The sequence below is a fragment of the Cheilinus undulatus genome, linkage group 19 (assembly GCF_018320785.1).
Source record: "Cheilinus undulatus linkage group 19, ASM1832078v1, whole genome shotgun sequence".
NCBI classification, from domain to species: domain Eukaryota; kingdom Metazoa; phylum Chordata; class Actinopteri; order Labriformes; family Labridae; genus Cheilinus; species Cheilinus undulatus.
In genome coordinates, this window is record NC_054883.1 from 41,836,660 (window position 1) to 41,851,026 (window position 14,367).

Sequence of the window (14,367 nt, forward strand, 5' to 3'; positions counted from 1 at the left end):
TTTGTATAACGCCAATTCATAACTGAAGTTATCTCAGGACACTTTACAAAGAGGGCAGGTCTAGACCGTAATCTTTGTTATAACGGATCAGTGTTAATCAATATTATAATAAAAATGTATACCCTATCATAATAAAGACCAGCCTTAATCACCATGAGCACAGCACTAGCAGGATTACCATTACCGTGGCGACATAAACCTTCCCTAAAGGGCCGGACCAGACCAGACTCATGTTGACCGCCCTTTGCCAAAGCTGTGCTGGGGTTAAAAAGAGCTAGAAGGAGGGGTACGGGTGGATAAAAGCATGAAGATGGACGAGAGAAACAACACAACTAATGAAAGACACATTTTTTCCATTATGACAGATTAATTTATCTCAGGGCTGGTGATATCCTAGTGGTTATATCAGAGGCTGTGGTAGTTTAGGCTGGATGTGAGTCTTACCCATGTCATTTCCTTCGCTTTCCCAGACTTCCTACTCCATCTGCTGTTCTCTCTTTAATATTAAGGTTTTAAAAAGGTCAGGAAATACTCTTAGGGGATGTTGACGTCCTTGGTTCCCAACTTTGGGTCCAGGGCTGGAAGTTTCAGGGAGACTTAAAACTCTGTCTGCGCTGAAGTAGTCTAAGTAAATTTTGAACATATGAACTAAAAAGTTGCTCGATAGTGTTATTCAGATGTATCTCTAGTACGGGCATGGGTTAAAGCCTGTTCTGTCTGGCTGTTATTAGTAAAAAATAATGAAAATTAATCCTAATATTTAACAACTTTGCATTGCTTACTTTTTCATCAAGGTCCTTGGACCTCAGCTATCTTGGTGCTAACATCCTGACCTAACAGCATTCAAGCATCACTATGTCACAGCTAGACCACGTCCATTTTTATTTAATTCTCTGCTCTGTGAATTTGTTTACTCTTGGAAATAGTTTATCTACCACCTTTATTAAGTGGTGCTTCATGTTAACATGCCTTTGACAGATCTGAGTCAGATAGCTTTGTCTCAATGTCTAGAAAATTCAGAGTATAACATTTCAGCCATGGATAGGATTATTAATGCACAACTATCTTAAGTTTGTAAAGCAAGCTCACGAGCTCAGTTGAGTGTGGAAAGTGACAGAAAATAGAGGAAATCTTACCGTCTGATACTCCTGATGCATTGTCATCTCCCTCTTTCTTTGTTCCTCCATCTGAAGACTAGTGTTTTAGAGAAAATAGAAGCAGGGCAATGGGACAGAAATGTCAGGCCACATCTTGCTGCATCGCTCGCATGTTGTCAGGATATTACAATAGGAATTAATGTAATCACGCTGATTTTGTCACTGTCGCTTATTTGCATCACAGGTATTCAGTTGCATCACATGTGTAGAGGCTATACAACTGGGTTAAAGTCAAACCTGCAGCTCTTTTTCTGTATGTCACCCTACAGTTTCCTCCTCTATCCACTAGCCAAAATTATAGTAGTTTGAAAATATAATCTGTAATGCTGGATTACAAAGATGGTTTTTCAGTTATAACATTAATCTATTTCCTTATCTTGGGATGCAAACCAAATATGCTGGTCACTGTGACAGGCCAGTGTCCATGCCACCATCTCCAACACCTATTTGGAAAGTTGAACCTCTCTCTAATGGTTTTGTGAATCTAAATCTCTGAAAGATTGAATATGAAAAGGTCAAAAAACTAGCAGAAGTTCCTCACAGGAAAAAGGATGTATGGATGCATGTCCTCTTTGGGCTTCTGTAGATTAAATCAAGAGAACACATTCCATTTTTAGCTTATGTCACGTCACTGTTGTTAACTCTATTCTAACCCACATAAACCTGTAGGATCTATTGTCATTATTGGAGATAATGGGCTCTGATTGATGGCGGTTATGATTCAGACGAGTCGTCGTGCCTGACACTGCCATGATGTGACGATTCAGACATACCAACAACTCCGATACCTCCTCAGTCTTCAGAGAACAACCTGCTCTGGGTTCAAGGACCATGTCCAACACACAAACCTAAACATCCTCTGGGCTGCACGGGTGTACATTTTTTATCTGAGTAAAATCAGCCGATCAGTTTTAGATCTCACTCAGGTCTGGGAATCATCTTTGTATTCATTTAGCCCTGCATCATGAACCTATTTGACTCTGATTTCAGGATTCTGCAGCTAATGCCTTGATATGTTGCCCATTTTCAATTTTAAAAAGTGTTCTAGCTCGATTCCATGGGTAGAAATGTTCAAATCTATCCCTGTCTGCCCTTCATTTGTACATATAATATGTTGATTGAAAGATTAATGTACAGTCTTTTTATAATAAACAATTCTATGTACAGTATGCATGCATGTGTGGTCACTATGAGGAGAGAATAAAGGAGCAAAGGCATGGTTTAAATAAAAAAACACATAATAGTATATTTATTGAGCACACAGTTGTTGCAGATGTTAAGGCCTTGGTTGTTACAGGGCACTTTGTATTACAGAAGCAACCTCATAACATTTCACAAGTCATATGAACGTGTAACCGTTTGGCCTCGGGGGTGTGGACGGATCTGGAAAGACAAAAATAATCGATCCAAACAAACACACCGATGACGCTCTCGTCTTCTTTGAGTGTGTAGCCTAATTCTTCAGCACCACCACAGCTCAGCATGAGCATGCGACAAACGTTTTAATCAGACTTTGCTTGTTTTGAGTGTTTGGAGGTTTTTGCAGGTACAGTACTGCCAAGCAGTGAGGAGATAGGGGTGTAGTTTAACTTTATCCAATCATTAAATATATTTATATATTGTCTCAAATCATTATATGTCCGTCCGATTCAAGTCTGAGTCAGCTGGATTTGCATCAAAATTCAAGTGCATGTATTTTTTTATCACACTTGTGAATCTGGTGGTCATGTAAATGTCTGGGTGTGTTTGACAGCTCAGTCAGACCCCTGTGTGCCGTTTCCATCCTTTCACTGTGATTAATCAGATCGCTTGGCACTAAAGCAGCCACAGGGATCCTTCCAAACCAACGCCCATCACTTCTCTCTTAGTTTCTGTCCAACCCCCGTCTGTGCCGACATCAGGGAGGAGGATTCAGGGTGAGTTTCTTTCCCCACGGGTAGGTGTGTAGCTGCCTGAAGAGGAGTTCAGCAGAGGCTCACTTGTCCCTGGTAAGAACCATCTCAGTGAGCCTGATGAGGGCGTCTCTCTCTGCAGACGGCCTCAGCATGCTGATCTGCCTGATCGCTTCCTGGCAGTAACGCTGGGCCAGGTAGTTGGTCTGCTGCACGCCATCGCTCTGAAACAGAGGATCAAAATGTTAAATTATCCCATCAGTCCATTGATAGATAGATAACTACTCAGGTTGTCCAAATATAAACTATATCTACATCTCCTTCAACACCATTGCAAAAAAGTAAAAGTCCTAGGCACCCAAAATTGGGTAGTTTATTTTATAAATTGTTTGAATACACGAGCAACCTTTCAATAGTAGTTCATGCCATAGGCTTCAGCAATTTAGAGTGCTCTATCTTACAGCTAACCTTGCTAAGTAGATGGGATACGCCCGTTTCTGTGTTTCTCACTGGTGAATCCATCTTGCAAAGCCCCCGTCTGAACTTTGGGCCCGGTTAGAAAGTGACAGGACCAATCAGCAACAAGGGGGCAGTACTTTTGGGCGCGGCGGAGTCATAACGTAAGCAAACCGCAACAAGAAGCCAGTGCAATTATGGAGGAAGAGATGAACAGGGATGCTGCTAAAGCTCCAGTTTTATCAGAACTTGACCACATTTCTTCATTAAAAGAAGAACAAAGAACAGCGGTGAGTTGTTTTCTTTTCAAAAACCACAAAAGTCGAGTACTGACATGTCTACCGTCGCCATGGTTACCGTTATTCAGTTCTCTATGGAGTTTACTCCATGGTAGCGGCTATGTCACGTTTTGTTGCTCTGATTGGCCTGTAAAGATGTGACAGAACATTCATCCAATCACACTCAGAGTTTTTTTCAAATCCTCTGTCCTTTCCCAAACGCCGTCTATGAGAGGTTTACCGGATGGATGTGTGAAACACATCCATCTGGCATGTCAGGTTACACTTTAGAGGCCAAACTCTTAAATAAACTACAATAGAAATTTTAGAAAAAGATTTGGTCTAATTGGTCTAATTAACATATTTTTTATTTAGAGATTTCAATCTTCTTTCAAAAGTACCAATGTTTTTTTCACCTCTGACAGTGAGATCAGTTTCTATACTGCCGCCTGCCACAAGGGGTCGATTGAGATATTTGAGCTGAATATTTCTGTGATAGTCAAAATGTCCATCACTGGGTTTGATGCTAATATGCTGTGAAGTGATTGGTCAAATCCCCAAGAGGGAAAATTGTACTCTGATAATGTCTGAAGGCAAAAGTTAACAGTAAAACTGCAGTTTTAATCAAGAATGGGCTGATAAATATGAGCTAACGTGAATCATATTAGCGACTGACAGGTGAGTTTCTGAGAAAACAATGAACCATAAAATTTTCAATTTTCTCTACCTGAAGGACATACTGCCAGGCTCGATCTACGTCTCCTTTAGAGCTGAAACGTCTCATGATCATTGCATGAAGCTCAGGAAACTGAACAGAAGCAGAGAAACCAAGGTAAGGAACAGCAGGATATAGTTGGACACAGTATGGATGTTTTCATTGACCATCAGGAAAGTTCATGTTCTCACCTGCTGACAAGCAAACAGGACCGGCCCTGTTGCCAGGCCCAGTTTGAGATCTGCAGCTGCAGGTTTCCCCAGCTGATTGGCCCCAGATGTGAAGTCTAAGACATCATCCACCAGCTGCAGGATGACAAAAGAGAACCAACATCATCACTGTGTATACAGCTAAAGTAGGTATATGTGGCACAACTTTACCAAATTCAAGCTGCACAGAGCAGTGGTTCTCAACCTTTTCAGCCTGAAACCCCCAAAATAAAGGTGCCAGAGACCGGGGACCCCCACTGAACCTGAAGGTGGTTGAACACAGCCATGCACAATTTGGAGTAGTCATGGACTGACAAGGCTGTCCATAAAGGGGGATAAATGGGTTTGGTGCCCAGCCAAACTGAGGGCCAATGGAGGACAGCAAAACCACATTTCATTGTAAAGTTAAGCTGTGATATCCATATTTCATATTTAACCTGAAAAAATAACATCTCTTATCAAAGAAAAAATCCTTTTTAATAATTTGAGCAGTAAATAGCCTTCTTAAAAATGTTAATCCCCTTTGTTAAAAAATGAATTAAAATGCTTTAAAAATGCTACAATGGGTTAACAATGGCCAAAAATGGAGGAAAAAGAGGTGAAATTGGATTTTAAAAGTTGCAGAAATGGGTTAGAAGTGGCAACAATTAGACAAAAATGGCAAAAATGGGCATATCAAATGGTGAAATGGGGTTAAAATGGGAAAAAAACGGGTGAAAAAGTGTTAAAATGGGGTTAATAGTGGCAGTAACGGGTCAACAGATGCAACAATAAGCTTAAGTGGCAAGAATTGGTTTAGAAATGGCAAAAACAGGCAGAAAAAAGTGGTGGAAAGGGTTTAAAACGGACAAAATTAGGTGTTAAATGGCAGAAATGTGTTAAAATATGGGAAAAAAATGATGAAAAGGGGTAAAAGAAATGACAAAATTGGTGTAAAGTTGCAACTTTGTAATTTAAAAATATTCTTAGTTTTTTAGGGCATCTGGAGACCCCCTCTCACTGTCTCGCGACCCCCAATGGGGTCCGACCCCAAGGTTGAGAACCACTGGCACAGAGGGTGGAAAAGTTTTACAGGAACAGGAAGTACCAGCAATTAAGGATGCACCATATTATAAGCCCACTGATATCTGTAAAAATTAACTCAAAAGGTTAATTATAGGTATTGACAAATATTTAATTTTCTGCAGATATACTGGCGGGTTGTATGAGTAAATTAGTGAAGTTTTAGGACATTTAATCCAATATCATGCACCAGTCATGGCAGAGAGAACAACTTTATCATATGAGCTGTTTTGGCCTTGATACAGGCCACAAGCCAGAAAGTGTCCAATAAAATTGTTTGAAAAGTACGAGTTTTGCTGGGGCTGTCAGTTTACATCATTTTTTACAAAAAGAGGCATTCAAAATGTAATATTTGACACCGCTGTGTCCTGCAAATTAAATCGACTCCAGTTCCATTCAATCTATACGAGACTCAACTGGACACTTAAAAGCCAGAGAAGTTACCTGAAATGCGATGCCGACGTTCTTCCCGTACTGGTAAGCTATTTCATGAACTTCAGGGTCAGAATTTACTAGAATGGAAACCTTCAAATGAAGGAGAGGAAACAGTCAACAAAAAGCATTGGCTGTAAAAGCCGAAGCTTTCCTCCAACTCAGTGATATTAATGTGGAGACAGAACGTACATACTGCTTTACAACTGTTTGCAATAAGACTCGCCGTCTTCTTGAAGGTTTTCTCGAGGTAGTGCTTGAATCTCTCGTTCTCGTTCTCCTTGGAGCCCAGCTGCATGAACTCACCTGAAAAACAATTCAACACATCAAGAAAATATCCAGAAAAAGGAGTAAAAACTTAACTGATGAGGTAAGAAGTGAGTAAAAAGAGCAATATTTGTCTCTAGAACAGTGATACTCAACATGTGGCTCAGGAGCTCTTGCGGCTCTTTTATGTCTTAATTTTAAATATTACTCCCCAGAAAACCTTAAAGGGAAACTTTTATTACCCCTTTTTTACCATTTTTTTGCTACTATTCACCCATTTGAGCAACCTTTGTCATCAAATATCCCTTTTTTCTCATTTTTGCCACTTCTTTTTGCCAGTTTTTGCACTTTAGCCCATTTCGGCTACCTTTGCCATTAAATACCACTCATTTCCTTTTTACCCCATTTTTGCCTCCCATTTTGCCCTTTATCACAATTTTTTGCCACTTTAAGCCAATGTGAGCTTCTTTTGCCATTAAATTCCACTTTTTTTTCCTTTTTTCCCCCCATTTTTGCCATTTTTTTCCCATTTTTGCCCCTTTTTCACCATTTTCTGCCACTTTTGCCCATTTAAGCTGCCTTTCACAATTAAATACTACTAGTTTCTTTATTTGCCCATTTTTACCTCTTCTTTTAGCAACTTTTATCCCATTTTTGCCCATTTAAGCATCCTTTTGCCATTAAATATCCCCTTGTTTCCTATTTTTTGCCCATTTTTGTCACTCTTGACTGCTTTTTGTCTATTTCAGCCACTTTTCACTCCTTTTTTTGCCACTTTTGGACCAGCTTTTGCCACCTGTACCTCATTATTTTGTAACTTTTCACCAATTTTTGCTACTTTTTGACAATTTTTGCCATCTATAACTAATTTTTTCGCTACTTCAAGCCATTTTTTGCCACTTTCTGACTCTTATTCTGCTTTATCTCCCAATTTTCACCACTTTTCAGCCATTTTGTCTGCTTTCTTACCATTTTTGCCATCTATAACTTATTTTTATTGCTACTTTAAGCCATTTTTGCCACTTTTCACCACCTTGATTATGGCTCTTGCAAAGGTACGTTTCAACTATCTGGCTCTTTGGGCCAGAGCAGGGTTGAGTAACACTGCTCTAGAAAGTAGTCTGTAAAACTGAATAAAAAAAGGGATTTTCATACCGCGCACCAGGTCCTCTATAACCTGGGACAACACCTTTACAACCGTGATGTTACCGATACGAGCCAACGCCATGGAGGCAGCAGACAGGATGAAATCTCCAGCCAGGATCGCCTGGAGAACACGAAGTATTAAATTCTCCTCCTTAAAACTTTTATTTAGGAGAAAAAGACAACTTTTATTTCCTTCACCTTTCTTTCCCCCCACAGTTCATTGATGGTTCTCTTTCCTCGCCGTTTATCCGAGCCATCAATGACGTCGTCGTGCACCAGGCTGGCTGTGTGGATCATTTCTGAGATCATAGCGATGGCCCTCTGCCCCGGGAGCAGATCTCTACACAGGACACAGATGATGCAAGAAACAGGAAGTGGAGAGAAATAAACCCTGATTAAGCTTCATAAAATAATTATCACAGGGTGTAGTGCATCGTCATTCTGTCACCTGTATCAGAGGTCAAATAAGACTATATGTGCTGTAAAGGTGATGGCTCACCCAGATCTGTTGCTGTGAATATTTAGCGCCCGGGCCATCAGGACGACGATCATTGGTCGGATTGCTTTGCCTTTGCCATCAAAGTAGTAGTCACAAAGATACTTCAGCTCTTCTTTGGAAACAAACAGCTCCTGGGAGACAGAGTCATAAAACATGAGTCTTTTATGTCAGTCATAATCAAATCCAGCAGGCGATAAACATCATATGACAGAGAAACGTCAGAGACGGCAGTGTAAGCTGCATAGATTTTTAATCAATCGTGTTTTTACTGAAAGCCAATATCACTCCACATTTAGATGCTTTTACTAAAAATACAAGCTCACCTTTCTAATGTCGTCATATAAACTCTTTAGATCTTTCTGTGCTAGTGTGAAGGGGTCTTTCAGCTTTGCATCGCTGTGTATCGTTCTGCAGCAGCACGTCTGGAGTTTGGGATCCAGCAGTCGGGACTTGTGTCTGAAAAGAGGAAAAAAAGGCACCAATTCTAAAAGTTAATGCTCGACACAAACTCTCAGTTTTGATCTTCCATGTGCTTCTACTAAATCAAAATTCACCCTTATGGAGTACTTCAAAAAGAGGAGAAAACACTGGTTTAAATCCTCCAGATCCAGGAGCTCAAGATGGGTTTACAGGGAGTAAAGTCACGACATGGATCATTTAAGCCAGGGGTGTCAAACTCAAGGCCCAGGGGCCAAATCCGGCCGTGGTGCAGTTATACCAGTATGAGGTCTGCAGATTTCCTCCAGTATAAAAACGTAAACTTAATGTGGATGATTTATAACATCCTTGCTGAGGCATATAAAAATACACATGAATGTACAGAACTGTGGTGTGAACACATAATGTGCTTGGATAGACAAAGGGTCTATGTATGATGAATAAGTATTTAGTCATGTCTATCTTATTGTTTTATGTAAATCTAAAGGAAGCTGAGTAAAGTATGAATTTGAAAAGGGTATGTGAAATAAGCGAAGGCTTCAGCCTACACCTTTTTGGTCCTGTTTTGTTATTAGTTTTGTTGATTTTTTTGTTTTTTGTTGATTGTTTGGTGTTAATGCAGAAATAGCATTAACCCAACGTTTGTTCACTTGTAAAATTCACATTATGTGTGCAATTGAGTCTTCATGTTTAAACTGACCGAAATAAACTAAACTAAACTAAACTAAATATAAATTTGAAAAAGTAAACAGTAAAAAATAATTTGATATAAAGTCAGGAAAGTAGGAGAAATTTGTGTTTTCTCTATATTTTCAATTATGCATCTCACAGTTACAACTAAAAGTTATGGTTTTGACTTTTTATTTCATATTTTATCCTTTACATCTCATAATTTTTACTTTTCTTTCAAATTTTTTACCTATTACATTCATAATTTTAAAATTCAAATCCTATTTTGATCTTTTAAAGTCATGATTATGACTTTAATCTCTTGTTTTGACCCTTTTCAACTTCTAACTCTGACTTTCATCTTGTTTTTTACCTCTAAAACTCATGACTTCTAATAAGAATTTAATTTTTCTTACTTTTAAAACTAATGATTTTGAAATTTAATCTAATATTTTGACATTTTAAACTCACAAGTTCAATGTTTAGCTCATATTTTGATTGCTAAATATCATGATTTTGATTTTTTTCTCAGTTTTGCTGACCATTTCAACTGCTTAATTTGACTTTTAGCTCATTTTTTATCTTTAAAACTCATGGTTTTGAATTTTATTTCATACTTTGACTTTTGAAACTCATGAATCTGAAATTTTATTTCATATTTTGGCCTTTAAAACTTATGATTTTGACTTTTATCTCATTTTTTGCCTTTTAAAAACATTATTTAGACTTTTAATGTCATGTTTTTACCTTTACAACTTAAAGATGACTTTTTATCTCAGATGTTGAGTTTTAACTCATCATGTTGACCATTTAATGTCAAAATCATTTGGGTTGACACTCAATGGTTAAATATTGACCCTGTTAGGCCCTCAGGTGTTTGAGGGATACCAGAAGTGCCCCTGCTCTCTCTTTTTCACATGTTCAGTGCTTTTATTCTTCTTTGGGGATTCATACACCATAGGATTTTATAAATCATGCACTAAATGACCTTAAACCTAAAATTGCACATCACTAGGCTGCTGCAAACTGTCTGGAGGTCAAAGAAAACCTTGATAGTAACATGAAAATTCAGTAGAAAGTCTATGAACACCACAGAGCACAACTACAACTAATGATTCATTTCTGATGAACTATCTATGGAAATTTACAGCCATTTTTTTCAGATCATCTATTGATTAGGTCTGTCGCTGCAAGGCTTAACTAATAGCTTGGATTTATATGGCACCTTTCATGGGACAAGACGCAAGACAGACCAAAGATTTAGCTGAGTGTTTGGAGGAGGGCAGGTTTAGGAGAGATTGTAGGCTGTGGTGGACAGAGGAGTTTTTAACTATCAAGAAACTGACTATCCCCCGTCTGAAAAGAAAGACTGTGCTGCTTTTATTATCAAGGGAATCAAATCAAAAGTCTTACAGCTTTGTATTGTTGATTGGACAACACTATTTCATATTTTTTTATATTTTGAATTAGGGCTGGGCAATCAATCACAAATAAGATTAAATCACAATGTGGCCTGCTGCAGCTGTTAAATCACAGAAGGTGTAATATTTCTCTGAACTGAAATTTGAGTCAAAGTACCAGTTTTAACTTTTTTGCAGCAGAGATGTTATGCATGACATATCATGCAATCATTCAGGTACCATTTTTTTAGAATAGTCTGCAAAAAATCCTACCTTCTTCATTTTTGTACTTTTTTAAAATTAAATATACGAATGACGGAAATCTTTCATATCCAATGTGCAAAACGAGTGCAAATCATCAGAATTAGACACTTTTAAAGAATTATTCAGCCCTTGTTTAGGAATAAAAGAAAGTTAAGGAATAATCCTATATCAAATCACAATTGCAATTAGAGGAGGGAGAAATAATCGATTCTTAGATTGCATTGTGATGTAGAGGTGGAATATTCTGAATCGATTTATAAATGTCTAATAATTGTTAGTAATTTAAATATTTAATACTGTGGAATAGCAGGAACAAAAGGGGGAACTCTGACATGCAGTGTGTAACAGCAACATTTAGATAACCAGTTGTTCATCTGTGAAAAGGACATTTTTATGTCTGTAATTTATGAAATGTTAAAGGAAAGATGCTGCTACCTGTGATTCAGTGCAATTGCAAATTTCCAGTTTATACACATCTTCTATTAGAGGAAAGTGGACATTTAATTTATCTCTATTTTTCTAAATACAAATGTAATATTTTTGTCATGTTTGACACAGGGAGAACAACAGAAATGCAAAAAAAAAATGCAGCAAAATGCATCAATAATCAATAAAGAACTGAATCGTAGCCCTATGAATCATAATCGAATTGAATCGTGAGCTGCCTAAAGATTCCCACCTCTAATTACAATATAAGAAAAAAAAAACTCAATTTGATTATTTTCCAAAATCATTCAGCCCTATTTTAATGTTAGGCAAAAAGAGAGACAACAGAGGTGCCACATTCTGCCCTTTATTGTCACTTTTTCTCCCTTTTATGTCACTTTTCACCCAGGTTTTGGCATTTAATGATGATTTTGCCCCTTTCCACCCTTTTTTGCTGCTTTTGGACCATTTTGCCCCCTTTAACTTATTTTTCCTGCCACTTTAACCCATTTCTGCCACTTTTCCCCACTTAGATTGTGGCTCTTGTAAAGGCATTTTTCAACAAGTTTTCTCTTTGGTTGATCAGGGTTGAGTTACGCTGTATTAGATTAAAAGGTGAATTGGACGTACTGGCAGGCATGAAAATTTCTGCCGATATTTGCAACTGGTATATTGACTAATATCAGCTGTAAATATCTGTCTTTACTTTTATGGAGTTTTAGGCAGGACCAGAAGACCTAAGCCAGCTAAAGCCTTTTTCTTTGTTCATCTCATTTCTTGTATTTAAAATGTTTTCTAATGACTGAGGTTTTTTTTTTTTTTGTTATTGTCTGAACTAAATTTTCAGATCAATATCAATATTGGCTGAAATGAATTTGTTAATATTTGCATAACTGATATCAGTGAAAGTCCATTATCATGCATCCCTTCTGTTTTGGCTTGTTTTTTGGTCTTAGGTTTACCCCTTTTAATAGAGCTGGGTGGTTGATCAAGTTTAAATTTGTCTTCCCATGTTTGTAGTAAAACAGAAACTCAAGGTTTAACAACTATTGGCCCAACGTCACACTGTGCTTGTTTTATCTATAGGTTGTTATTTACGGTGAATGCCCCCCACCCCCAGCACTAAAATAGCTCTCACTCTAGAGGAGCAGAAGGAGCCATGGCACAAACTGCAGTAACTTTGAAATGATAAGGAGTAAAAGGGAATTAAATAGGGCTGAACGATTTGCAAAAATAATCTAATTGCAATTTTTTTCCCCCAATATTGCGATTTAATATGCAGTTATTTTTAGGATCCTCATCTTATGTGCTTATTTAACACAAGCAATATTTCATTTTATATTATAACCCGCACTAGATTAAATTAAAAAAATGGGGATAAACAAATTTGGGGAAAAAAAATCGTTGCAGTTTTTGCTCTAATTGCAAATTTGTTATCAACTGCCATATTGAAGGGGATTTTTACATTATTCACATGATGATTAAGAAAGAAATACATATAAACAAGAAAAGACTTCTGTAAAAATTCTAAAAAAAAACTCTTAAATGTTTCCATGATGTGTAGAACATAAAACCTGCTGCTGCAAAACAAAACTGCATTTAACTGTTTTTTTTGTTTGTTTGTTTGTTTTTTTTACAAATTTTAGGTTAAAGAAATATTGCACTGTCTGCGATTTGAAAATTGCAGCAGGCCAGATTTACTCTAATTTGCGATTAATTGCCCAGCCCTAGAAACACTCTCGTTTTAGGAGTCAAACCTGAAGAACGTAAAATCACCTGCAGAATTTGTTACATGGTGTATGACGGTCCCCCAAAGCAACAGAATAAATATGTTTAATCTCTATAACTCCACAAATAAAGGAGGAAATGTTATACTCCAAACCAACAGTATTATTATTTAGCCATAATCAAGCAGGCCTACAAAACCCTCGATTCTTAGAATAACTGGAATCAGGCTTTTTACCCAGAAAACTCACCTGATGATGGGTGAGGTAAGGTTTAAAGATTTCCATTTGGTTTCTGTTGGCAGTGATGATGGTCGCCCCTGAAAAAAAGGACATGATATAAAAATTAAACTGTGAAATTAAGTTATTAAGTGGGCCTTTGGAGGTACTGTGTCTCAACCAGAAGTTTACCACTAGCCAGCCTTATTTAAAAAAAATAAAATCATGTTGTTTTTAATAGAAAAAATAGCCTACTACTTTTCATTCACACTTACAGTATGAAATGTGTGATTGCATCGGACATTTAAATCGGAAGTAATTTGTTACAGAAATCTGATGTCACGTGAGTCAGGTCTAAATGAATGAATGAGTGTGGCAGGTGTCAATGGCTCTAAATGAATGGAGACTTGGCCTGACATCGGTCAGTCTCAGGTGGGCAGCTGGCTCAGTAGAGGACACAGATTAGTGTAATTGCCCTGTAATGTCAGGAGCAGGTCTTGACCTTTATGACTGAAGCTGAAGCTCTGAACGAGCCAACACCCCCTGCAACAAGTCACCATTCATTTCAGGAACCATTAAAAAGACGGGAAACTCCCGCATTACAGAAACAGCAAATGCACCACCTGGAAATGTGACGAACCCTAAAATAATACTCTCATTATCAGAAATAGAGACCACCGTGCTGAAGAGCTTTCAGCTCCTGGTGGTGTATGACCTTCCTGGTTTGACAGCCCGGTGTCCTGCAAAGAAGAGCCGCTCAACTCACCTCGTTCCCCGGCCTGGAGCTCCAGGAAGTCAGCCCCAGAGAGGACGCGGAGAGGGCCACAGACCTGCAGTTTAACTGCCACAACGTCTCAAATAAACTCGTACTCGTACAGTTTGTACTCCATCTCTGACAGTGCCTCCACCACGGACCCGCCATGTTTCCCGACAGCATGCACTGGGACAGGTTATATATGGGAACGGAACCGGAAAACTGTAACAAAGCGTCAGCAGGTGACGTTTCATAACGAGGAATTTAAGACGCGTTCGCGTCCGCCTCGGATTTTCACGGTTACCTCGACGCCGACAGCAAGACTCAATCATTAAGATGACTTTCCTATCCTTATCCCAT

At 38.2% G+C, this 14,367-nt stretch overlaps 1 protein-coding gene across 1 annotated transcript; it reads right to left on the reverse strand.

The window, feature by feature from the left end:
- Nucleotides 1-2,377: 2,377 nt before the first annotated feature.
- pdss1 (prenyl (decaprenyl) diphosphate synthase, subunit 1) lies at nt 2,378-14,208 on the reverse strand. The gene is made up of 11 exons (XM_041814201.1): nt 14,020-14,208; nt 13,287-13,354; nt 8,437-8,569; nt 8,114-8,244; nt 7,813-7,954; nt 7,624-7,735; nt 6,398-6,507; nt 6,214-6,294; nt 4,690-4,803; nt 4,511-4,591; nt 2,378-3,273 (listed from the first exon to the last, which is right to left on the reverse strand). Exons 1-11 carry the CDS (start codon nt 14,188-14,190, stop codon nt 3,133-3,135), a joined length of 1,284 nt encoding a protein of 427 aa, XP_041670135.1. The 5' UTR covers nt 14,191-14,208; the 3' UTR covers nt 2,378-3,132.
- Between the last annotated feature and the right edge of the window lie 159 nt (nt 14,209-14,367).